The sequence below is a fragment of the Corvus hawaiiensis genome, chromosome 3 (assembly GCF_020740725.1).
Source record: "Corvus hawaiiensis isolate bCorHaw1 chromosome 3, bCorHaw1.pri.cur, whole genome shotgun sequence".
Classification (NCBI taxonomy): Eukaryota; Metazoa; Chordata; class Aves; order Passeriformes; family Corvidae; genus Corvus; species Corvus hawaiiensis.
Window position 1 is genome coordinate 92,233,529 of NC_063215.1, and position 25,302 is coordinate 92,258,830.

General features: G+C 35.8%; 1 protein-coding gene across 2 annotated transcripts in view; it reads left to right on the forward strand.

Moving 5' to 3' along the window:
- Nucleotides 1-25,302, forward strand: part of LRPPRC (leucine rich pentatricopeptide repeat containing) — an 87,581-nt gene that overhangs the window by 44,437 nt on the left and 17,842 nt on the right. For both annotated transcript variants that reach the window (XM_048298124.1, XM_048298123.1), the window contains exons 24-30: nt 4,169-4,293; nt 4,921-5,027; nt 17,499-17,567; nt 17,816-17,906; nt 20,223-20,365; nt 20,477-20,558; nt 24,488-24,611. In XM_048298124.1, coding sequence (XP_048154081.1) covers nt 4,169-4,293; nt 4,921-5,027; nt 17,499-17,567; nt 17,816-17,906; nt 20,223-20,365; nt 20,477-20,558; nt 24,488-24,611 — 741 coding nt within the window. The remainder of the gene's footprint in view (nt 1-4,168; nt 4,294-4,920; nt 5,028-17,498; nt 17,568-17,815; nt 17,907-20,222; nt 20,366-20,476; nt 20,559-24,487; nt 24,612-25,302) is intronic.

Sequence of the window (25,302 nt, forward strand, 5' to 3'; positions counted from 1 at the left end):
ATGTAAATGTGGCATTTTATTCTGAACAAAAGAGCAGGGAAATGAGCTATCTTGTCTAATCATTCAGTTGTTTAACACCGACTTCCAGTTTAGACTCAATTGGCTGGAAAGCACTTGACATGTGAAGTTAGTGCTGTTCCGAACGCATGTTTGAGTAAATTTTAAAGTAAGTGACAGCTAAATTGTACCTAGGGAAATTACAAAGCCTTCAACACAGTTAATTTTTTGGGGAGGATTAGTTGTAATTGCAACACCAGTCTCCTTGAAGATTCCTTAGTACAGCAAATGAACAGAAACACATTTAGCTCTTTCAAGAGCCCGTTCTCTTTTAACAGAATAATTTTTGTAAAGCTGATTGTACCTTGCTGAATTGACTTCCCTCTACACTAACATCTGGTTCAGATTTGTAGAGAGGGATTTGTTTTACCAGGCTACCCTCCACCCCCACCCCAGAGAGTCCCTTTTTTCTTTCTACCTCTCTAGTGATTTCAGGTTTGAGAGCTTTTCAATCAGTAAACCCCTTAGGTAAATTGCCACTTCACTAAAGCTTTATGCATAATGTTGCAGCACTTCAGTCCAATTAAAATCAATATTTGGAGTCTTATTTTTATCAGGCAGACTCTCTGGTTGTGAAAGTTGTTTATTACAAGTAAAAGGGTTAGATGTAGTGCTACATTCTTAAAGCAAGAGAGGAGTGGCTTGTTGAAAGTGAGGAGAGCTGAAGTATCCCTGCATGGTAGAGCCAGTCCTGCTGCAGAGTGTGTCCTGCAAACCTTCACACAGCTGAGTAATTTTGGCTCTTCAGATAGCTTTGCGTGATTAAAATTGCCCACACAAATATTTTGGAAGATTGTACCCGTAATACCTTGGACTTCATAGCCATTCTAAACAGGAACCAAAAGAATCAAAAAACTTGGTGTCTTAACCTGAACATAACTAGCTGGAAAATGATGCCAAAGGAGGACTCTTCTGGGACTGCATAAGGGCCAAGCAGAATGTACTCATGGCTGAGGCTCCTTCTGTCATTCAAAAATAATAGTATATCTTCATTTCTAAAAGAGCAAGTTTCAATATTTCGGAAAAATACCCCTAATCTTTAAGTGGAACAGGTATTAGTGCTGAACAGATAATATTTGTGAGTGACTTAAATATTTGTGACAGACTTATTTGTGAGTAGTAGCTGGCCAACTCAAAATGAAGCATGGATCATCTATGTTCACATTTTAAGTACTGTGTATTCCAAACTGATGCTGGAAGTCTGATTTTTCCAACATGGCTATGAGTCTATGGGCTTTTTTTTCCTTTCTGACTTGAACCGTATTAATTAAATAGTAATTTTAGACAAGGCTTTTAACGTTGTAGTAAGTATCCTTTGGGAGGATAAAAGGGTGTTTGACATGCATAACTTCTCACGGAAAGACTCTCAAGTACATTGAAATGTACAGCTGTTTGTTAGTTTAAAATCATTATGTCTAAAGAGCATTTTCTTAAAATGTAGAGATTCTTTTTTTTGCAGCTCTTTTTATGATAGTTAAGCATTACAAGAAACACATTAAAATGTTACCTCTACCTGAAATTTGAAGCCTACAGCGAGTTCCTTATTTTCATTTTCTAAAAGGACTGTACAAACTGCTTACAAAAGTAGCTGCTGGTACTTACTTGCAATTAACTGCAGTTTGTGACAGTTAAAAAATACTACAGGTTGTTAAATCATACAAGCTCAAGTACAAGCATAACCCTGATCATTTTTTCTTTGCAGTAATGGTACCAACAATTTCTATATGAAATCTGAACTTCTCTGTGTTTTATTGTTTTATATTTGTCTTTGCCAGATGTAGCATTTAAACGTTTTATAAACCCCATTCTCTAGTAAACTGTGGATGACTGGTTGGTTGACTGAATGCAACTGAACAAATATATCCGATTTCAATAGATTCAAAACAGTTTTAACAGTAAGTCAGTGTGTAAGATACAGAACTCCTTATATGCAGACTTATGCAGCCCCTTTGAGCAGTAAGTCCCAGTAACAAGTACAGTATTTCCATTTATTTTTGTCCCAGGTCTTTGCTGATATTTTTTCTCTGCGTGTGCAGTATTAATGCCTTCAGAAGTATACATGTAGGCACTAGAAAACTGTTAATGTTACTGCTTGAATGACATTCCAGTTATTCATTCATTTATTGATAGCTTTGACCTAAAAACAGTCACTTTAATCCTTCAGGAATACAGCCGAGACAATACCATAGCTGTTTGAGCATCAGTCTGAAAAGCTAGATTTATCACTGAAAACTTCAATTTGAATGTATAAATGTTGTTGTGCCTCCTTAGAAATTGAGTAGTTTTCTGTAAAACTGGGGGTTTTTTTTAGATGTTAACTGAACTTGCATCTAAAGCAGGAGAAAAATACTGATTATATAAATCTTTATATCTGACTATGGTAACTACCATAGTATTTCGCTTTTATGACAGTAATCTAGCCTGTAACATCTACTTGCAGTTTTGAAATTAACCTGTAATTTAGTCTTCACCCCAAATGACAAAAATTCAAATGACTCCATGGGGTGCCAGAAGATGCACTGTAAACAGGGCTCAGTAAGGGGGATAAGGTAGAAATCCATCATCTTAGGTTCTTTTTAAGAATGCCAGTGTTACTGAATAAAATTATTTCTTCTTCTGCGTTTTACTCTTAAAATTTTTAAAAATATTAGCCTAGATAATGATAGTAGTACATAGTAGTTTAGATAGTTCGCTCTTTGAAAAAGCAAAATTTGTGCTGCACAAGAAATACAATGTGAGGAGAGGACATCTGAATTGGGCTTGTTTTAACAGTAATATCTTGATTTGTTAAGGTTTTGTTCATCAATAATAAGGTTGCTTCAGGAATGTTAAAACGTTATTTCAAGTCAGCCTTCCAGCTACTGTTGTTAAGTGATGTTTTTTAAAAAATTTTTTTTCCTTTGGTAACTTACATCACCCTTATCAAATAAGGTTCTTGAAATCTAAAATGCAGTCTTGTTGACTGCTTGGGTACTTACTACATTTTGTGTGTGTGGTCTTGGTTTGTTTCAGCTTAGATCTTACCTGTCAAAGAATAACGTATTGTTTTACCAGTGTTTCTGTGGTTGTCCTTGGTTGTTTTCAGTGTTTTTGCTTTGTTTTGTTTGGTTTTGTTTGGTTTTGTTTCAAGATTGGGTTGTAATCCTTCAGAAAAAAAGGTCTGCAGCAGATGATGAGGTACTCTTAGTTGCACAGTATGAAAGATTGTTTTATATTTGTTGTTACTGTGATTGTTTTTATGACTTTCCAGTTTTGCATTTTAATCATGTATACTTCTAAAGGTGTTAGTAATGTATACATAGGGGAAAATCCAGCACAGGATTGAGGTACCAAAAATGGAAATATTCTGCATGGCATTTGGACTTGCTGCTCAAAGGCTCCTGACTAAATGCATTTAATGCAGTCTTGCACACTTGCTTACTACTACATGGATATAAACTAGTGCCATGTCTCTGTGACATGGATAGGCCAGCATAAAACACATTTTGGTACCTTACTATATGGTTGAATTAACTGCAAAAATTGTACTTTTTATAGGAGAAGATATCTGTTGGATTCTAGTTTTTATATAGAATGGAATAATGCTGGCCATGGACATCAACAGATGATTTATAGGCAGTCTGTTAAGGTGTAAAACCAATATAAAGCAATCTAGAGAGCTGTGGTTATCAAAGTTAACTCTGGCAATCTATACTGAAACAAAAATATTGTGGAATAATTGTGAAGAACTTAAAAATTGGAAATGTGTAAACATAGACATAGAGGTAATAGAGTGTACATGGTGTTACTTACAAATGAGAAAAATAAAGCCGTTAAACACTTAAGTGAGTTTTCCATGGAATTTGAGTTCTGTCAAGATAGGACACAGCATAACTTAAGAATATTGTTCAAAAATTAAGTGCATCTAATTCTGTGGAACACTCACACCTTTGGCTAATTTGTAGTGAACGGTGGTCATGCAATCAAAAATAATACAGTTGAGGGGGGAATAAACACTTGGATTATAGAGTGCTAAATGAATTTTCTGTGAAATTTTCAAGATAAAAGTGGTTTCAGCATGCATTTCTCCTGCTCAGAATGTTTTTATTCTTGTTTTGTTTCATTCCACAAGGGATGACATGCCTGCAGCTCTGGAAGCTTTAATCAGCTGTTACAAGAAGTATGGTAAAATTCTTCAACTTCATAACATCTACTGTAAACTGGTAGAAAAAGGAGATGCTGATCTTCTGCAGAAGGGTTAGTTGCATGTAGTCAAATGCTGTCTGCTAATATGAAGTGTTTTCTGGGGGTTTTTCTTCTAGGATTTGTATATAGTTTCTTCAACTGAAAGGAAAAAATTGTTTGTCTTTAAATGTGTAACTTTAAAGCACTAATACAGTGCCTGCATTCTTCAGATAGAAAACTTGATTGTAATTTTAAACATAGAACAGCTCTGTTTGTATAATAGATTATTTGAGCTCTCCAAGATGAGTGCTAATACTTGCTCTAGCTATGTATGTTACTACTCAGAAACAAATTAATAGTAACACATCACAGTAATAAAACATCTGTTTTTCAAATAGCTGTGCAGTTCAGAAATCATATACCCTCACTATCTATGAGCAGAGCATGCAAATATAGTCTGTTTTGTTGAATGTAGTTCAAAATGTAGTGCAGATAAACAGAAAAACATTTTAAATATGCTCAACCACAAAGCTACAACAAATTGTGTCATGTTGTAATCATTCTGTTTGTTTCAAAATTTATCCCCCTGTAGCTTATCTTTTGTGAGGCTTGGAAAATATTAGTATTAGGAATGTCTGACATAAATACTGAAATACTTCAATATATTGAGTAAATTAATGAGGTTTATTCTGTCTTTAGTTTCAGATTTTGTAAGCAGAGAATATGGTGACATGATGGCTCTTTATGATCTCTTCTTCGCCTTCTTGCAAACCGGAAAATACAAAGAGGCCAGGAAGGTCATCGAGGTGGGATTTTAACTATAGTACTCTAATTTTGCAGTTATTTAGACTCTTAATTAGAAACATTTAAAGTTTTTAACCTTTAATTAGACTTGTTCTGATTCATGTTAATAGAATGCAATCCCAGTAATAAAAAACCCTTGGCCAGCTTTATTTTGTATAATTGCCGTTCAGAAGAGAGGCAGTCGTCTTGAACATTGAAATTGTTTCCTCACTTTTTCAAATTTGCTCTTATATATCAAAATGATATTTGCATATTAAATATTGGATTGTGGAACAATTAAATTAAACTGGCATTCCTGGGTGTAAAGTTGCTAATCCTCTTTCCAAAGGAATTCTTTGTTCTTAAAAGCACTGGAATTTAATTTGCTGCAGACCATGCTCAGATTTATTTGTAATGCTTGTCTACAAGTTAATCAGCCAAACAAGCGCTGTCTGCTACTGTTTGGCATTTAATTTAGCATTTCTTCTCTCTCTCCCTCTTTCAGGATAGTAAGCAGCTTATAGGAAGTGGTAGGTGACAAACTTGGTCTATTTAGGATTAGTATATTTTATCTAGACTTGATTGAAATTGTGCTTACTGAAATTGATAAGTCAAAGGGGCAGCTGCAGAGTCTGCCCAGATTGTGATTATTTTTTCTTCTTAACAGTGTTGTATATTTTTAAAATGCTGCATAAGTTTTCCAGTTAATATATGGGAGGAGGCATCTTGCAGAAAAAAGTAGTAGTCTGTCCTCAGTGTTTTGTGTTAGGCACATACACAACTCTAACCTAATTTTGGGGGTTTTTTTTCATTCCTAGGACAAAGAATGCTTTTTCTCCTAGTTCCCCTCAGAGTATTTGAAATACCAGCTATCCTGCTTGAATTGTCTAATGGAATTCTTTCATTTAAAAAACCTTAACTGAAGATCTGCTTGTTTGTCTGTGGTGGAACAATACTGTCCTGCTGTGGGGTGTGTGGATATTGCTAAGCACAGTGTTGAAGCATTGATATTTTTGTTCTGAGAGGGTGTTTTGGAGCTCAAATTTTATAAAACAGAAGAATAGAAATATCAGTATCTGACAGCAGATGACACTGAGGAGTTGAGTTCTTTTTACAGTGGTTAAAGTGTATAGGAGGTAAAAGGATGAAATCTGAGGTTTGGAAGTAAAATTAAAGCTAAATGAGCAAAACGGTTACTTCATGTGATTTAACAGCTCTTTCTTTGATATTGGCATTTAATTTCTCAAATTTCTGTTGGTGTCTGGAGATCAGTAATGGTGAATAGGATAGTAAGCCAGTTATCAAATTGTTGTGGCTTTAAGCTTTTGTTAAAACTTAAAACATTTTCTTAAAACATGCCAGATTATCTCTGCAGGTATTCAGTATTTGGTGATTGATCATAAGTTACTACTAACTGCAGATGTTTAGGCATAAATCTGACCACCAAATATCTGGAGATTAAATGGAAGTCTTCCTGCCTTTTATGCTAGTTAAAGTATTTTTACCTAACTTCTATGAAGTATGAATTAAAGCTTTGTTTATGCTGTTAAGGAAGAGCTGGTTTGAATTCCAGGATTTTTAGTAGGATAGGAATTTAGCTATGAATAATATTGCATGTATTTTACTAGTGGAAAAGGTGTCACAAAATCAGTTACTATATGGTGCGTAGTGTTTTAAGTATGCTTTTGTTATGTCACAAAATGTTAAGTATTTTCAAAGAAATTGTTTCCAAAAGGGGAGGACAGAAATCTCAAATTGATATTCGCTGAAGAAGAAAATTGTTTGTGTTGTTTTAAAACATAAGCAAGTTCCTATTTGCTTTTTTTGTTTGTTGGGAAGTCAAAGCCTTAATTAATCAGTATCATGTGGAAGATGGAGTATGAGGTGTATGTGTATTCTTTCTCTTGTCCAGTGGGTTTTGTGACTAAATTACTCCTCTTGATGGTCATTTCAGATTACTTCTCTATTTTCTTTGCTTGTGAAATAATATTCGGTGAAGGAGATCACTTGGTGCCACTTTCTCTTTTAGATGCTGTTGCATGTACCTTTAAGTGTGTACATTAATCAAGTATTGCTGGTTATGATGGTAAATTAATTTTAGTGATATTGTTTGTTTTGAAAGCATCTATGGAATTAATAAAGAGTATCTAAAAGGATAGTAATGAAGCTGGAAAAAAAATCCTTGGGAGCTAAGGAAATGAAGACTGTGCAGGATATGGTTGCTTAAATGGGATTTTTACTCATTGGAGACCACTGCCCCTCTGCTTGCTCTTGCTGTTTTTAGAAATTAGAGGTACACTAGATGCTTTTATGAAACTTAGTGACAAGTGCTGCTTTGAAAAACTTGGAACTTAAAGCCCCAGGAATGAAAAAATAGCTCTTCAATCTCAAATCTTTGATAAAATGAGGGCAGGTGACAATACTGGGAAAGGTCGAAGGATAAGATTTGAGAGAGATTATAAAAATCAGGTCAGACTTGTGTATGTTACATTATCTGGCCTCAAGTGTATTGTGAATGCATATATATGCAAGATCATGCTGTAACAAGAAAGCTGAAAGCTCTGGGCCTCATCTGCTTGGTAGAAGAGCAAGACTAATCTGAGAATGAGGCTGTGAGAGACAAGGAAAGGGAAATAGAAAGGAGATGAGGCAAAGAATTTGTCTGACCAATGCTAGAACAGCTAGACTGAAGCATGTGGTAGTTTGGTAGTGTGAGTCTCTTCTGAGGCGATGCTGACTGGAAGAGAAGCTGTGATATTGAGAAGACTGGCAGGGGAAATGCAGTTTCTGAGGCATCGTGGGGTTTTTCTGTGATAAGTTAACAGTTTGCAGTGTTGCTGGACTGCCTTGTTAAGCATTTGAAAGTTTTGTCCTCATAGACAATAGCTACAAATAAGGTAGCCTTGGCTGCTCTGTAAAGTCTGTTTTATTCTAGCTGTGCCTGGAAATTCCCGAGCCCCCAAAGCTGTGCTGGTAGATGCTGTTTTGCTTTACACTGAAAATAAGTTCTACCAACGGCTGCTGTAGTACATCAAGACATGATTTAGTCTTCTTAATTGCACCTCAACTGATAAGCTAGCTTTTGTCTTGAGTCCTTCAAAGATGATCATGTCAGAACAAAGTTGGCACATCTTTCTTCTTGCCCCTTACCACAAGGTCACATACTAGCATGCTTTCCCTTGGATTGGCACAGCATGACTTCTATGTCATCAAATCTAGCTCTGGCTACTTAGGATTTTTTCCCTTACTTAGAAAGGCAGCTTAATTGCCTTTTGTCCTTGAATTTTGTTTTTCATAAAGAAAAAAGGAAGAAAATTAGGTCAGTATGTTTTGCCTTTAACTAAACTAAACTACATTAAAACTAATGTAGGCTAAAAGAAAGGGATGTGAATTTTCAAGAAATAGGATTAGGGAAAATGTACCTTTTGGAAAAATACTTTCTTTACCTGTCTTATGAAACGTTTCCTTATTTCAAAAATAGTTAATCAGATCTCCTCCTGGGGAGAGGTCTTACATAATTATGTGTTGCTTTAAGTAGTAGATCAGAGAATCGAAAGAATTGTTTGGCCTTACATTCTTCTAAGTCTAGTATTTTAATGGTAAAAGAATTTTTTAGAGCCTAGTCCCCCAGATCTCGCAGCTTCTTACCTGTTGCCTGTACTGGACAGTTAAAAGTCCCTTTTGTTTACTCAGTTGTTGATTGCTGCTTTATTAAGCACGTGCTTAAGATCTGTACTAATGTGAAGGTCATCCAGAAGAGGAAGAGTGAAAAAGGGAATGTTACACCACCTTGGAGGAATTTATTTATTCCCCCTTTCACCTGTTACTATGTTCTCATGCTGCATGGAGATTTACAGATTTCACTGCTTACAGTAGTTAAAATATAGTTGATGTCTGCCATTTTTGTTGGATTTAATTTTTTGGTCATCCCTGAATCTTTCACCAAGATCTCATATAACTTGAAGCTGTTTTACATTCATGATGGTTGAATATTTCTAGACTCACCGTTTGTCCTTCATTTATACATGCTGAATGCAGCTATTAAAATATGCACTGAATCAATGTGTAATGAAACCCATGTCCACTCTTGGCTTTTTCTGAAAAGATTTGTATCTCGTTCAGTACTGTAACAGTCCTGCAGCAGAGGGTCAAGCAAAGCCCATCTGTAAGTCTGCTTAGTCTAAGTCTGAACCATGTTTTCATGAAGCAGAAATGAACACTTCATTCCTGTGACTGAATAGGCAAGGTATTAAATGGATGTTAAATCCATTTCTGCACTATATCAATAAAATCATTGCACCTTAAATGAAGTTTTATTGTACAGCAAAACCCTTATCTAAATAAACCAAAACAAGCACCATGTTCAGAAAGGTATCAGGTCACTGGCACTTCTAATTGGGAGCTTATGGACTCCTCTGATAGGAAGCTGGAGTTGGTAGCAGTGTTCCACTGTCTTCGTGTTGTTTGACAGATACTTCTCAAAATCCTTCTAGATCAAATCACACCAGCTTTTAAAATAACAGCTGTTAATTTGCTCTTTCAGTGGAAGAGTAAAAGCTTTTATTGCTGCTCAGGTTTTCTTTTTGCTGGAAATGAAGGCAAAGAGGATTGGAATACAGAGAAAGATCCCAGAACTGGATGACAGAATCTTTTGGTAGAAGTTCAACCTGTATGGTTTGTTTCCACTAGAAGAGCCTTCTTTGAAAATAGCCATGGATAGTGCATGCCTTCAGAATTCTTTAAGCAGATTTTAATCAAGTGTGATGCTGTCTTTACCTACTCTCATACTAAATATGTTGTTTATATTTAATAATTAAATTTACCATATCCCACATATCTCAAGACATTAGTGTGAAGAATTCAGGGACAAATGGTTGTGAAACAGTTTAATGTGAATAAGTGCAAGAAAAGGCATTTGCTGCTGAAATCTGGGACCTGACAAAAGAACTGGTTTGAGCGAGTTTAGTGTACAGGAATATATCTATCAACAGATGTCAAGTTAATTTAGGAGGTAGATAGATTTAAGCAAAGAATTGTGATATCCACTGTCAGCAGAGCTGAAGATACCAGTTGCCATTGGATTTAATCTACCATAAAAACAATGAGAATATTTCTACGTGATATTGAGAGATTACAACCTTCTTTCATCCAGATTGCTTTTTTTATGAGTCTGCATCATAAAATTGAGTCCTGCTGATTTTATGCTGGAGATGAACTACCAGGAGAAGATGCTTTCTTGATTTGTGACAGCAGGATTGGGGGAGCGGGGGTGGGGGGGTACAGAGGTTATGTGTAATTTAGTGATGGTTATATCTAGTGTCTGAATTTTTTTACAAAGACTTATTTTTGGTCCTGTCGAGAAAAGAGTGGAGGTGATTAAAGCAAAATTAAAATGTTTGTGAACAAAATTGTATTAGATAATGGTGGTCTGAGATTTAGGAATAGTTTGTAGGGGGGTGTAATAGCTTTTATTAGAGTAACTGTATACAACTGAGAGGGAGGGGAAAGACTGAAGAGCTTTTAAGCATGCAAGCCCTATAATTACAAGAAAAGATTAATTTTTAAAATTATTACTATTGAATCCTATTAGTCCAATAAAATCATGACTTCTCCTTCTGAAACTGGACTGATACAGTTAGTTATTAGTGAACTTGGATTTTCTTTCCATGCATGAGTGTTTGTGAGTTAATTTAAAAAGGGTTGCTTACTAGTTCAGTGCACGTTATTTAGAAGTTCTTTAGTATTCCTTTCTTAAAGGGAAGGGATATGTTTCAAGTAAGTAAGTTTGGTAAAGGAGATGACTACTGAAAAAATTCCTTCCCGAAAGGAAGAGGGTAATGTGTTCAGAATGTGGGATTATGGCAAGAGCTGTGCATCTTTTCTTAGCTCCAGGGACTTTGTGTTAGAAGGAAGGGGTTTATAATGCTTTTTTTTTTTCATTCATCATACACTGTAATACCACATTACAAGGCCGGAAGCAAAGTTTTGCTCTGTTTTTAAGCCTAGGATATCCTTGAGAACTTTATTTTAAGCAGGGGTTTTGTGTATTTTTTATGTCACCTTTTCTTCCAATGTGATTATTGTTGTGAATGTCTACTGATTTTTTTTTTAAATAATATTTCTCTGCATAATTTATCTTGGAAGTCTGAAATTTATCTGAAAATGTAGATTATTCCAATAGTGATTTAATGTACATCAGTTACAGTTGTCTTGAGTAATGATAAAGTTGTAAAACTCTATCCTATTTTTATTTTGGTATTTTTGGAAAATAATCAAGTTGCCTTACATTTTTCTCAATGTTTACCTCACATAAAACAGCATATATTCCTCTTCCAAGTGAAGTAAATAAAATCATGAGTATTTACTCAACAGATACTTGTGTTGGTAAAGTCAGTGAACTGTGAAACTGACAGAAGCTTTGAAGCAAATGCATACTTAGGAAGAAAAAAGCCACAAACCAACAGTACAGACTTTCCCAGTGGAGACTGTAAGCTTTGTATTTTCTTATTGTGAACTACTGCTGCTTTTTACATAAAAATGGACCTAGTAGAAGTCAAGTGGTTGCTTCCTTGTGTTACTGTAGGATAGGCAGGAAGGAGAGCATGAGCTTTGAGTTCTAATCGATCCCAGGAGAAGAGTTCGTGAGGACAGTTGTGTAGGCATGTATTCCTTTCATTAAATATCTGGTACTGCAACTAAAATATTAGATACACTATATCTGGGTAGGTTTTGAAGGCTTGCAGTGGAGCAACTCCTAAGTTTCAGTATTCCAGTACTGCATTCGAATACTTGCCTTCATTATCAAACATGAAAAGTAAACATATTGAAAGTACAGATATAATTGTGTTCAAGCTTACATACAGTTACCCCTTTGCCCAGAAAGGTGATCAAGAGTTCACATATTTTAGATGAATTTCTTTTTAAAGAAATCAGTATTATGGGGGTTGTATTTTGTTTAGTTGTATTTATTTCTGGGCAAAATTGCTTATAAAAAAGGAAAGGAATTACTCATTTTTTTGAGAGTTTGCAAGGTTTTTTTTTTTGTTTAGCAAGAGTAAAGGGTATCTTTCTGTGCTATCACCAAAGAAAACATTTTTGAAATAAATGAGAACTAAGTTTCTTTCAAAGTGGAAAACGAACTTGTAGAAAAAGTATTGCTTCCCCTGCTAGCCATAAACAGCCGTAGCTGTAATGTCATCCTGGTAGTACAATGACTTAAAGAAAAGTTGAGTTAGGAGAGCACTAATATATTTTATTAGACAGTTGATATGATTGCAACAGGAAAGATGCTTTTTGATGCACAGATTATTTTTAGATCACTCAGTCTCTAAAACTGGATCTTTTGTGAGCTTCTGGACTATTGCATAAAAGTTCAGAGCCAATAATCAAAATAGTTTTCTTTTTTCTGTGTATTTGACAATGATACTTCACTTAGACTTCGCTGTAAAGACTATAGTGGGAGAAATGCAGCAAATACAGCAAAGTGGTGTACTTACATACATATGAACTCAAAATGTAAGATTATTTTTGAAAATAATGTAAATGTGTTAATTTTTTATTTTTAAAAAACTAACGCATCATTATTTGGAAGTAAAGGCATGTTTAGCAAGAGGAAAAAAACCGTAATAGAAGTGTAAAATAATTTTAACCATCTCATCTAACAACTAGACTAATATGGCTACATAAAGTGCAGAAATTTTATATCTGTATGTTCTTCTAACTTTTTGATTAGGGAGTGCACTTACTGCTTAGTAGAAGTGAGGACTTCTGCCACAAGTTTTAACCTAGGGGGAGATTCAAGCAAAACATCCAGTTGTTGTAAACAACTTTGTTCAAATAACCTGCCATGCAAAAATATCCCAGGCTTCATTAAAGCTGTATTGAATTTGTGAGATTTTCATAGACATTTTTGTGGAATCAGGGAAAAATCCGTCTTTAAATTAAGAACTTCCCATCAAGTGTTCTGTTTTCCCTGACACTTACGTTGGAGAGAGCTGTTAGGAATGACATACATCAGTTCTTATAGCTGTCTGCTCAAGGCTGTCTGCTTGGAGAAGTAACGCATTTTCCTGCAAGACATTGCTTTGGCATCTAAATCTCAGTAACTGGTTCTGGTACTGGTAGCATAAGTCTGTTATTGCTGCTGATGTAACTCTTTGTGAAATATTCTTTTTCCTTTAGCAGCGTTAGCTGTCTCTTACTATTACTGACTTTTTCAGCTGCAAGGAGAGGAATGAAGGGATCTACCCTTCCAAAGAATACCACTGGGAAGTGCAACGTGGATGGCTTTTATAAAATTTGGCTATTTCTTTCCAAGACATTTGAATTGGTGATTAGAGTAGAACTGTTTCCCTAAGAAAAGATTGAACGTTGCAAAGAAAATACAGATATTTTGAAGAAAACAAAGCACATAAGGTGGTTGGGGTTAACTTGAATAGTTAGAATTGATGTGTTATTCACAGTGAGGTTAGATCGTGAAAGGCTAGAGTAAGTTGACTGGTATATGAAAGCATTATTTTGCCAAACAGTGCACAGTAGTCATTTGTGAAAGTGCAGTTTTGGAAGGTTAAAACAGAAGCTCTCCATCTCACATCACATACTTGCCCAATGAAAAATGCTGCTGCTGGCTTTTAAACAGTTATGCAACCTAAGCCAGCAAAAGTGGCACTGTTTTGGGACAGTTCTCAACTCTTAGTTTGCTGAAAGTCATCTTTTTGAACAGGACATAGGGCTTCTGGTCTGTATGTTCTCTTTTGTGGTTTTCTCTGTAAGTTTTGTGTTTAAAGAGAAAAGGTTTGGTTTAGGCAAGCGGAGAGAAGTAAATAAATATTTTCATATGTCTTCTGTAAATTATTTAACTTTTTTGTTAGAAAAGTTTTTTGACAGTGAAAAACCAGTATGGCTCTATTGGCTGTAGCAGTTAACAGAATACTAATGTAAACAGAATTTGAATATTTCTATCATTATTTAAAAATCTGGAAAAACATCTAATAGATTCCTCTCTGACAGGTCAGTATTTTTCCAGACAGTCTGTTTTCTTTCAGCTGTAATAGGTAGAAATTAGCTCAAATAAAAATGTTAGTACAGAAAATCTGCTGATTGGACCCCTTCAATCACCTGTCTGAAGTGACTGGTTCTCAGAAGGAGGAGAACAAATCAAATGCTTTCAGTGTGTTAGGACTGTTGCATTTACATGATTTTTGAGTGCTGCTTGACAAGAGTTCTTCCAGAGATGCAGCATATATTTTCCTTTCTGGTTAGTGTTCCTTTCTGTGTGGGAAGGTGTAGAATCAATGAGCAAATTGGTGTGGGTGTAAGTGTAGAATAAGTGTACTTGTCATAGCATCACAGAATGTGCTGAGTTGGAAGGGGCCCATCAAGATCATAGAGTCCAACTCCTGGCCCTGTGCAGGACACCCCAAGAATCACACCACGTGTAAGTTTTGATTAAAACTTCGATTTCTATAGGAGATACAATGAAGTAGCTGAATTCTGCTTAGCCTAGGGAAGAAACAGGGAATTATTTTATATACTACTCATTAAATTAGTATTAAATTGAGAAAATAAAGACAAATCAATTGTACATTGTCTTTTAATACAAAATCCAGAGGTTTCAAATGAAGCTATCAGAAGTTAGGCTGAAAACAATCAAAAAGTTCGTAGTATTATGGTTGTTTTCTGCAGAACATGGTGGAGGCAACCCATTGCCAAATGAACTTCTGAATGACAAATCTTACAGGGTTTCAGGGGCAACGAGAAAAGCTCACGGAAGAGAAATCACTTACTAGAACCAGTGCGATCCACTGAGCCTCAGGTAGCTGGAGAGTGAAAGACGATTAAGAAGAAATTATTGCTGTGTTTTGTGACATTTTATATTCTATAGGTACTGTTAGGGAGAGGATAACAAGGTTTGATTTGGTACAGCGCAACTGGTTTATATTTCAGAAGGATGTAAAAGCCAGAAATCCTCCATGTTTGGTTTATATGCTAGATGAATTGCTTGAGACTCTCAAATAAAAAAAACCCAACAAAACAAAGAAACCAGTAAGAATCAGTGTAGATTTTTATTTTTTTTTAGTCCATTGAAACAAGCAAGATCAAAATTGTAAATGGGAATTTGGAAGAGTAATTAGAGTAACAGTTTTTTACGTAATTTCCCTTTATTCCTTGTATTTTTTTGTTCTTTATTTTAGTCTGCTGTATTGTAGAAACACTGTTTACTGCTAAATGCAATGTTTAAAATTCCCTAAGATTGTAAGGGATAAGCTACAAATATGGACTATCAGGCAAGCCCTGGAGATTTAGTTAATCTGACCTAGATGTTCTTTTGATGATTGAGACCTGCAGTATCTGAAAACACTTCTCAATTTCAAAATGAAACACAAGGATATCTGTTGTATAACTCAGCTGTCCTTGTAGTGACAGACACATCAATCATTTCTGAACAGGAAAGGATTTACTATAAAAAGTTTGTAGCTTTCGAGCTGCCGAGTTCATTGGCATTCGGATCAGCAGTGATATTGGAAGTTGTAAGTGAATTCAGCATTTGAATTTTACCATGTCCTAAAGAGGATTAGCTACAAATGCAGGCAACATACTTTTTTCTCTTTCATTTTCAAGAGCCTGTTGTGTATCAAGAGCCTGTTGTGTAAGATGTTAATTCTTGACTTAGCTTTCAGCATATTTTATGTGAAACTGCTTGGTAGCTCTTAAAAACGCACTGAACAGGTACCTATAAATATAAGTAAGTGTGGGGAGGGGAAAAAAAATGACAAGCAACTAATTGGAAAAAAAAAGCACGCACCTGGAAAGCTGTGTTTATATATACTGCTTTTGAATACTTGAGAAGTCACTATTTTTCTGTAACCTCCTGGGCTGAGGCTGTTTTAACAGTACACCTAAGCATAACAGAGATGCTCCATGTTGAGAAACTGTGGTGTTAGCATCCTGGTTTTTGCAAAACCTTACATTGACTTCATAGAATGGTTTAGGTGATTGGTAGGATTATATGGCCTAACATTTACTCTGCAGAACACTGTTTCCTATCTATTTAGCAAAATTTAAGAGTTCTCACTGAAATTTTGCATGCTGTTTTTCTGGTGTATGCTGAATTATTTCAGAAAGATGCAAGGGTAATAATTTTGCACTTGGAGAACATGGAAAAAGGAAATTATCTGTGTTTTTAAAAGAGAGAAGGAAAATTCACATTTCCAATAGTAATTGTTTTCACTGTTTTGCAACTGAAACTTAATATTTCTCACAGCATTTTGTTCAAACTGCCTCTTTTGTGCATACTGGCATTCAAATTTTTAAAGTTGCACTTCACATTTAAGTGAAGTGAACTCACAGTAGAGTTTTCTTACAATATTAAAAGCTAAAGGCCTTCAAGAGTCAAAACACATGTTTCTCTGTAGGGGTGAACAGGCATTTCTTTGGAGTTACTTTGAGCTATATTAATGTGAATCTGGACACGTGAAAGAAAAAGCAGAGTCCACTCTGTAAATTGTGTTTGTGCTAAAACAAGGTAGAATAAAGGAAGTAAATCCAAGTATCTGTGGGAGGGAAGGCCAAGAGGTAGAAATGATGGATGCTTTGCTCACATTTTGCTGTAAACTTTTTTAGATATGTTGGACACGGGTAGTAGAACATGTGACATGTCTCTTTAAAATTTTTGAGAAAATGTAAGAATTTAAGTTGAGGAACTGCTGTTCTGATTATGGCATATGGTGCTGGGAAGGCACAATGTGGTTTTCTACACCAGATAGAGTTTCAAGGATTTGAAACATTTTCTTTGAGCACGTGTATAATATATCTGCAGTCTGCTTGAAACAACAAAGGAGTGAATAAGCTAAGGTTCCCAACCTGGGAAAGTAACAGAAAGAACTGTGGCATGCTAACAAATTACACATCAGTTCCTCTGTGTACACACACATAAGGGTAAGCCTTAAGTGTCTTAGCTTTAAGAATAAATCTTGAGCCTTCTGTTCTGGGATAGGAATTGCCTTACAGTTACTATACCTGGTATCAGTACAGTATATTGGCATCACCACATGGTCATGGTGCAGTTCAGAAGCATGGTTTTCTAGCTGCTGAGTTGCAGTGGTGTCTAATACAAATACTTCATTGTGAAGACAGTTTGGAAATAATTCTTTACCATGAGTGTAATACAAGGGATTAGTATAGGTAACAGCAATAATACCCTATTAATGTGGTGATAGAAGTTATTTAACATTTCAGTTCATCTGAAGTGTATTTTAAATCAACTCTCAGCAGTGTTCAACCAAAAAGGAGAATGTGGTGAATAAGATGATTGCAATTTTTATGTCTCGTAAAGGCAACCTAACATGATTATTTGTGAGCTTGTAGTTTTATTTAGATTTCAAAAAACAAACAAAAGCTATGAACTTTCATTATGAATACCTGTATTATGTTTATTTTCCTGTAGAATGTTCTGTGTGCAGTAATGTATTTCTTCTTGTGGAAATATTTTACAGACTCCTGGCTTGAGAGCACACTCTGGAAGATTGCAGTGGTTTGCAAAAAGGTGTATATTAAATAAACAGGTATGTGACTCGTATGCTGTGTTCTATGGAACTGTCATTTTGTTCCAAGAAAAATTGTTTTGAAGTATTTTCTCGCTTGATTTTTATGTTTGTGAAAGGACAGGTGACAGGCTGATGAGGTGAACTTAATGCTGGTGTATACTTAAACAGAAATATTATTTTAGCTGAATGCACACAGCATGTATGTGCACATATATAGAAACATAATTGTTTGGCTGAAGTATAACTGTTCTTCCTTCTTTTTGAAGCTGGAAGCTTTGGAGCAGTTGGTAGAATTAACTCAAAATCTATTTGAATGTGATAGAGATGAGATGTACTACCACCTGCTTCAACTGTATGGTAAGTGAGCTTAAGATCTTTCTCATGTTTGTAATCCGTTTCCCTTTGTGGTTGGAGATGGGACATAACGCTGAAGATAAGGCATATCTTGATACACAGTCTGGGTACCATTTCTGAGGCGTCTTGTGGGGGAGGAGAAGTCAGGTTTGGGGTTTTTTTCATCTGCAGAACTGAACACAGTATAGTGTGTGTGTGTGTATGTAATATAGTATAGACTTACATAGTACAAGTTTTCCAATCCTTGATATTGTCTGGTGTTATGATTTGAAAAACTCTGTTTTGGCTTTCAATATGCTTAGAGAAGAAAACCTGCTCATCTTTTATCTTCATAACTGATAAAAATCTGGAATTTCCTGTAATTGGATCTGGTTCTGAAAGGTGCATATATTCCTTAAATTCACCTATTTTTCACCAGCCACAACCTAACTCTTGCATCATTTATAGGCATGAAACAATTAAAACTGAAAGTTCATTTTTATGCTACAGACTTAGTGTAGGATGTATCTATGTGGTTTTTCTTCCTCTTTTCTGTGTTTTTCAGTCTATGTTGGTTTTCTTATTCGGTGTATTATACTGTATTATAAAGGATTAAAATTTTGGAGATCTATTTTAAAGTACTAAAAAAAATATATTGTGTTAAGATTGGATATGGAGCACTATTGGATGTGGAGCACTAAACAGTAAATTGGGCCATAAAGCATTACAGGAATTCCTGTGTACTTCGGTAATGGATGCACATACAGCTATATATTGTTGAGCCATTACAGCAGTTTGATATATCTGGAAAACTTGCTTTTGAGCTTAAAGTAATTTTAGGCTGTTCTCCAAGTACATCTTCGGTTGGGTAGGACTACTGATGCAGGCCTCTTCCCCACTGCACTTAGGTGCAGCAGGAGAGGACATGAGGACTTGCACAAAAAAATGACCAGAGACCCCAGGAGAACTTTGCTGCTTTTCATTTCCTGAAGCCTTGGAAAGCTTCAAACAAAACCATAGCGTTACCTACTTCTGGCTTTACACAGACTGGTTCACCATCAAAAATCAAGTAGGCCTGAAAATCAATCTTGTCTCAACAGGGAGAGAACCTTCCTGTTTCTCCACTCACCCTGTTCACCTCTGGCAGTGACTAAGTCTGACAGTGTGCCTGCTAGGAAGAGAATCTAAGAAGATACAATTCATCAAATTCTGTCATGCAAAATCTTCAGTCTTCTTTCAGAAGACAGAACCAATTCCATCTATTCAAAGAAGTGGAAAATATTTGTGGGTTTCTGTCACCATGAAAGACAAAAGCTATGCATAATCCTGCTTTCAACCATTTTAGATTACCTATCAAAGCTGCCCCATGCACAAGTACAGTAGGACTGTCGCTGTGTACCAAAGCCATAACTTCAGAGCTGTTTTAGGCATATAAAAAAAAGAACCTACCATCTAGTCCAAGCAGTAATAAAAATGTTGAAAACAAGGCATTTGGGTTTCTGGAATCACAGACTAATTTATACTGGAGAAAACCTCAGGAGTTTAAGCCCAGGTTGTTTCCTGATGCTAGGATAGCTCCAAAGTCAGATCACATTGTGGCCTTGTTCAGTAGAGGTTTGGGTGCCTCCAGCAGTGGAGATCAAAGAGCCTTCCTGAACAACCTGTCCCAGGATTTGATCATTATCAGATACTCCATTGCTGCAACTTTCAAATGTCACCTTTTGCCCTTTGCTGTGCACTTGTGAGGAGAGACTGACCCTTGAAGAGTCAGCGGAGAATTTACAAGATTTGCGTATGTAGTAGGAGAACTAAACCTGATTGGAATAAAATGCCAAGGTAATTTGTTGAGAAGGATGTTTCTGCTTTAGAGAGCTCATTTTTACCAGTGTAAATCAGTAGTGTCTTAGAGTCATAAATGCTTCACAACTTGTGACTGCAAAGGTAGAAAATGTAATGGCAGCAGGAAACCCCTGCTGTAGGTAGTTAAATGGTAGTTAACTGGTTTTTTTCTCATGAAGTCCAGCTTTCTATTTATTTGCAGTTCTGTACAGTGATGCAGATATACATTTCAATTAACAATCAAGAATAATAGATGAGCTGAGATGATCGCTTCTGCAATACTTTTGAGCTGATTTCTCATTTATCTGAAAATTCTTATAATCCTTGGGGTTTTTTTCTGGCATCCTCTATGTATTAAAACTTTTCAAACTGATGATCATATGAAGCAGAAGTACATGATTAATTGATGAATTATTTTCCAAACACACGATTTTGAATAACTTTAGATATGGATGTATATTCTAAATGTGCTTTTATCTGAAGATTTTAATCTTGTTTCAGACAGCAAAAAGGACTGGGGAAAGGCTGAAGCTATCTGGACTAAAATTCAAGAAGAAAATATTGTTCCTCGTGAGAAAACACTAATTTTACTTGCTGATATATTTGAGAAAAATGGTCAGACTGTTCCATTTGAGGTACCTAAGGTAAGTGGAGTTTAACTTTCCTAGCTAACAACACTTACAAATATATTTCTTCTTACTAAAAAACATTAACACATAGCATTACAGTAATTTAAATGTTTGTTTCTTTCAAAGGTTAGGCCTGAAGGTAGCAGAAATGCTGCTATTGTGGAAGAAATGAAAATACGGATGCTTTGCAAGAAAAGTAAAGCACAAGGTAAACTGAAATCCAGTGTGCGTTTTTCCCCCTTCCACATTAATTTTAAGGTTTCAATTAACTGCGGAGCTCTTCTGTGCAAACTTCCCAGTCTCTGCTGAAAACAGAATGAATTTATGCATGGATGTTTGCCTTTGTATACAGAAGAGCAGAGTGTTGAAATATGTGCAGTTCCTTTGATTTAGTCCATGTTTAGTCATTGGAAATCCATTCCTATCCATCTCATCCCAAAGCAGGGTGACTTAAGAAGAAATAGCTTTACTGGACCTTGCAAAATGGGGAAGAAATCACAGAATACCAGAACGTCTCAGGTTGGAAGGGACCACAGTGGGTCATCTGGTCCAGCCTTTTTGCTCAGGCAGTTTCATCCTTGAGCACATGGAACAGGACCCTTGCATATCTCCAGTGATGAGACTCCACAGTCTCTCTGGACAATCTGTTCCAGTGTTCAGTCACCTGCACAGTAAAGAAGTTCTTCCTCATGCTTAGGTGGAATTTCCTGTGCATCACTTTCTGCCCACTGCCTCTTGTCCTATTGCTCTGCACCACCGAGAAGAGCCTTAGTCCAAATTAGTTCATTTCTAGTATTTGCCAAGGTGCAGAGCATTTGAATATTCTGGAAATACTTATTTTCTTCATTTATACTATAATAAATAACTAGGTACATCACTTGAAAGCAGTATAGAAAATTGAATTCAATAGGTTTAAAAATTAATTTTGCTGAATGAGGAAGATTTATAAATGCAAGACACCTAGTAATTTTCTTCTCTAAGTGTAATCAGTGTATTTTACAGGTTGGACACAGATTTTTAAGCTCTGATTTTTTAAAAGAAGAATGTATCAGTCATTCACACATTTTACTTACATTGTTAGTGAAATTACCATCTAGAGTTATTCAGTCTAAATATTCAGTCTATTTAGATCAGGAGTCTAAAGTTGGGTCTGGACATTCTGCATACTGGCAGTGCAATATCATGTTATGTATATGAAGTTAAGAATTGTGTATTACGGCAGACATGTTTTCAGGAAATTCTTCATGCTGGTAACTTTTGGGTCTTGTAAGAAAATGAGAAATGCAGAAATATTTTCATTGAAAATTGGATGAAATCAAGGGAATGCAGTTTACGACATTTCCACACAAGTGTCCTGTGCCTTTGGTATCATAAATGATAAAGTGGAGAGCAGGAGGAAACCAAATATGCCTTAGACTTGGAAGGGAAACTAGTTTAAAGCAAAAATATAAAATGTAACTTCTGTGATGACTTTGGGTATTGAACTTAGCAGTAAATCACTTCTGCATATTCTTTTATTTAAAGGGTAGTATTTGAGAGAAGGTGTTCTAGAGTTACTGGGAATGAAGGGGAAAAAAAGATTATGTTGGAAAACAGTTCCTGTCTTCCTGGGAATCTGTTCTCTTGGACTGAAGAAAAACTCTAAAACCACTAAGTTGTTGCTTTTTTTTATATAACCAGTATAATGTAATTTTGGTGTGAATGTAACAGGGCAGCATTTTGATGGGAAAAAGATTAACTCAATCTAGTTATGTAACTGTTCAATGAACTTACCAAGTCTGACACGTTTTGATAACCTATTCTCCAAAGTGCTTGATTTATGCAAAGTCATATTTTCATTTTTGTCTTGATTCCTCCGTGTGAGAACTTGACTCTAGGGGATCATGTAACACGTATCCCAAACAATCACAATTGCTGAAACAGATTTGACTGTCTTGAGAACTGAGACTTACTTGGCAAGTTGTCACTTTTCTAACGAATCTTTCTACTTGAAATAGCTGTGGTATAACACAGTATGATCTTGAAACCAAGAAATTTCTCTTTTGAATGCTAATATATTTTAATAATTTTAGATGCCATCTGAAGAAGTAATAAGCTGATAATACCTGATCAGGCATATGTCTCAATTCAAGATTGATCTAGGTATACTTCAAACATGCTACTTGCAGAAATGCAAAATGAAGTTAAGAAAATAATCTGAACAGGATAAGCTTTCCCAGGTTAGGAGTGACATACACAACAAAACTGATACAAAAATTTTTAATTCTTCATTGAACTAGTCATTACAAAAAAAAAAAAAAGAAAATTAAATACATTTCCTTGTAGAAGGAGATCTTACATTTTATGGGCTGTGATAATTGATGGTAACATATGCTTGGCATCCTGGCCACTAGTGGCAAGGTCCATTTCTGTATCCAACTGATGAAAGCAATATTTAAACACAGGGTGAAATTGTAGTTCAGTCTGAAGACAGCAGAGCTTTTGTAGGAGTCTCTAAACATAAGGAGTTTTTGCCCTTAAAAAAAATTTCAAGCAGGCATTTACAAGCAGAAAGACCAAACCTATCACCAGTCAGCTGCATTTCTGTAAATCAGTAGCTGCATTTGTAGCAGATGATACCAGTCAGAGGTGTATTGTTCTTGTTGAATGTAGTTGCTAGTCTACTGGTACCTCAGATTTCAGAACAGTGGAAGGAGAAATGTCTTGCCCCTGAATTTAAACTTGAACACTATGAATGCTGGTGATCAGCATCTGAGCAGGCAAGAGAGTTCAGCACATTGCTGCAGGCCAAACTTCAGACCTCTAAGTAAAAGTGGTGGAGGATTTCAGAACCTTTTTTGCGTGATCCTATTGTTTCATTGCTCTTTTGGTTGACGATGCAATCACTCTTGTAATGTCAGACTCTCATGTCAGACTCTTGTACACATGAAACTCAAATGCACAGAAGTGAATTTAATTTTTACTAAGATGCTGTTATCCTTTATCTCTGTTCATATATGTATATTTAACATAGATTCAAGCAATAAGTAGATTATGAATGGCCATGGTAATTCTAATTATTAACTTGGTTTAGGAGTTTGTGTGATGTAAATAACTAATTTTATGCTTAGCCATTTCTGTGCCTACATTTCAGGAGGTTTTTGTGTATACTTTTTGGCTGAAGAAGTTTAAGATGCAAACTGAAAGGCATACCAACAGTTTTCATTAAAATTCCACAACACACTGTACTAAGTGCAATTAGTGTGATGCTTCTTATGACATTAAGATTCAAATGAGTTGTCTTCATCTTTATTTTCGAAGTATAAGAAAAAAGCTTTAATGCATAGCTGTGAAATTTGTGGTGATAGTCCAACTATTTCTGATAAGTTTTAAAGGTTATTGTGGCTGTGATTTGAACTAGCACAGGGATTATTTCATGAGTCATTAAAAGAAACGTGCAATCACAGTGTAGATATAAAAGATCATTTGTGGTTTTTAACACAGCTTTCTAGCATATGTTACAGTGTGGATGGCAGTTCTAGCTGCATGTTTATAGCTGCATAATCTTGTTTCAGAAAAATAAATGACTGAAAAGTGTGCTTATCATTTTTTCCCCCTTTTTGGTAACATCTTTTCATACACTGACAGTTATTGTGAATGCATGAAATAAAACTGTTAATCAGTCAAACAAATGCAGTGTAGTTTACTTGCTAAATATCTGTATATTTGTAAATTGTATGTTTTGTATAAATCTTGTCGTAGCCAAATAATTTGATCTCCCCATATTGGAATCGCCTCCTATATTATTTGTTAAATGCTGTTGTGATCATGCACCAGACACTGTAACTGCATACCCCAGAATTAGGTGTTGCTTTAAAAATCCTGAGTCTTCCCCTTCTAACCAGCTATGTTGGTATTGAAGCAACAGCCAGGTATAAAGGAGGAGCAGTAGCAAACTTTTTCTCCTGTGGAAGTGTGTGTTGATCACTGTACACAGGAAGTTTTGAACAAGCTGTGATCCACGGCTTTGAGCTTAAAGATGTAAGCAAAGGATAAATAGATTTAAGATGGACCTTTTTCAAAGAACAGGTGATTTCTTTCTGTGATCAACATTCTTGCAATATGACATTTCCTTTTGGTTTTCTTACTCTTTTTTAGAGGCCTACAATATTTTCAGGAGAATGCAAGAGAAGGATGAGTCTCCTTATCGTTGCTGTGACGTCCTTATAAAAGCACTGTTAGCACAGAATTGTCTTGATGAAGCCCTTGATGTGAAACGCATGTAAGGCTTTTCTTTGTTTGGGGGCTTTTTATTGGCTCAGAGAGAGTGGTTAAATAATTTCTGGATCATTTTCAGGTGAGTCCTTATCTTCTAATGGGAAAACAGGTCATGACTAGTGATTAGGAGCTGTGCTAAGAAACACACCAGCATTTCATAGGGCGATATGGCACATTTTTAAAAAGGTACTAGAGTGACAGTGTGTATTGCTAATAACTCATTTCAAATAACAATCTGAACAAATGTACTTGGCATCAGAGCTGAAAGTCTACCCTTCTGGCAGTCTGCCTTTTCCTCTTTAGAGCAATATCCAAACAGACAGGATTCCTTCACTTAGCTGCCCGTGAGCCTTCCCCTGAATGCTTGTCCCTGCTGCTGTCTTACCCTGCCCACACTCCCTGGCAGCTGGCTGCCTGCCAAATGCAAAATGGTATGTTTGGTTGTGATGCCAGTGGCTAGGAGATGACCATAAACCTTAGATCCAACTCTTACACTTCTGAAATAAATCCAACCTGCTGTCATGTATTATTAGAAGGAAAGGAATTAAATTAACCTTTAGTGTGTTGTATGGTACGACACTTGCTTGAATTACTGCTTGTAACACATGTTCTGGTCAGGTTATAGGCTTTAAAGCGTTTTAAAGCTTTGGAGAGTCAATGGAGAGTTAAGGAAAACAAGAATTTAAGTTTAAGGA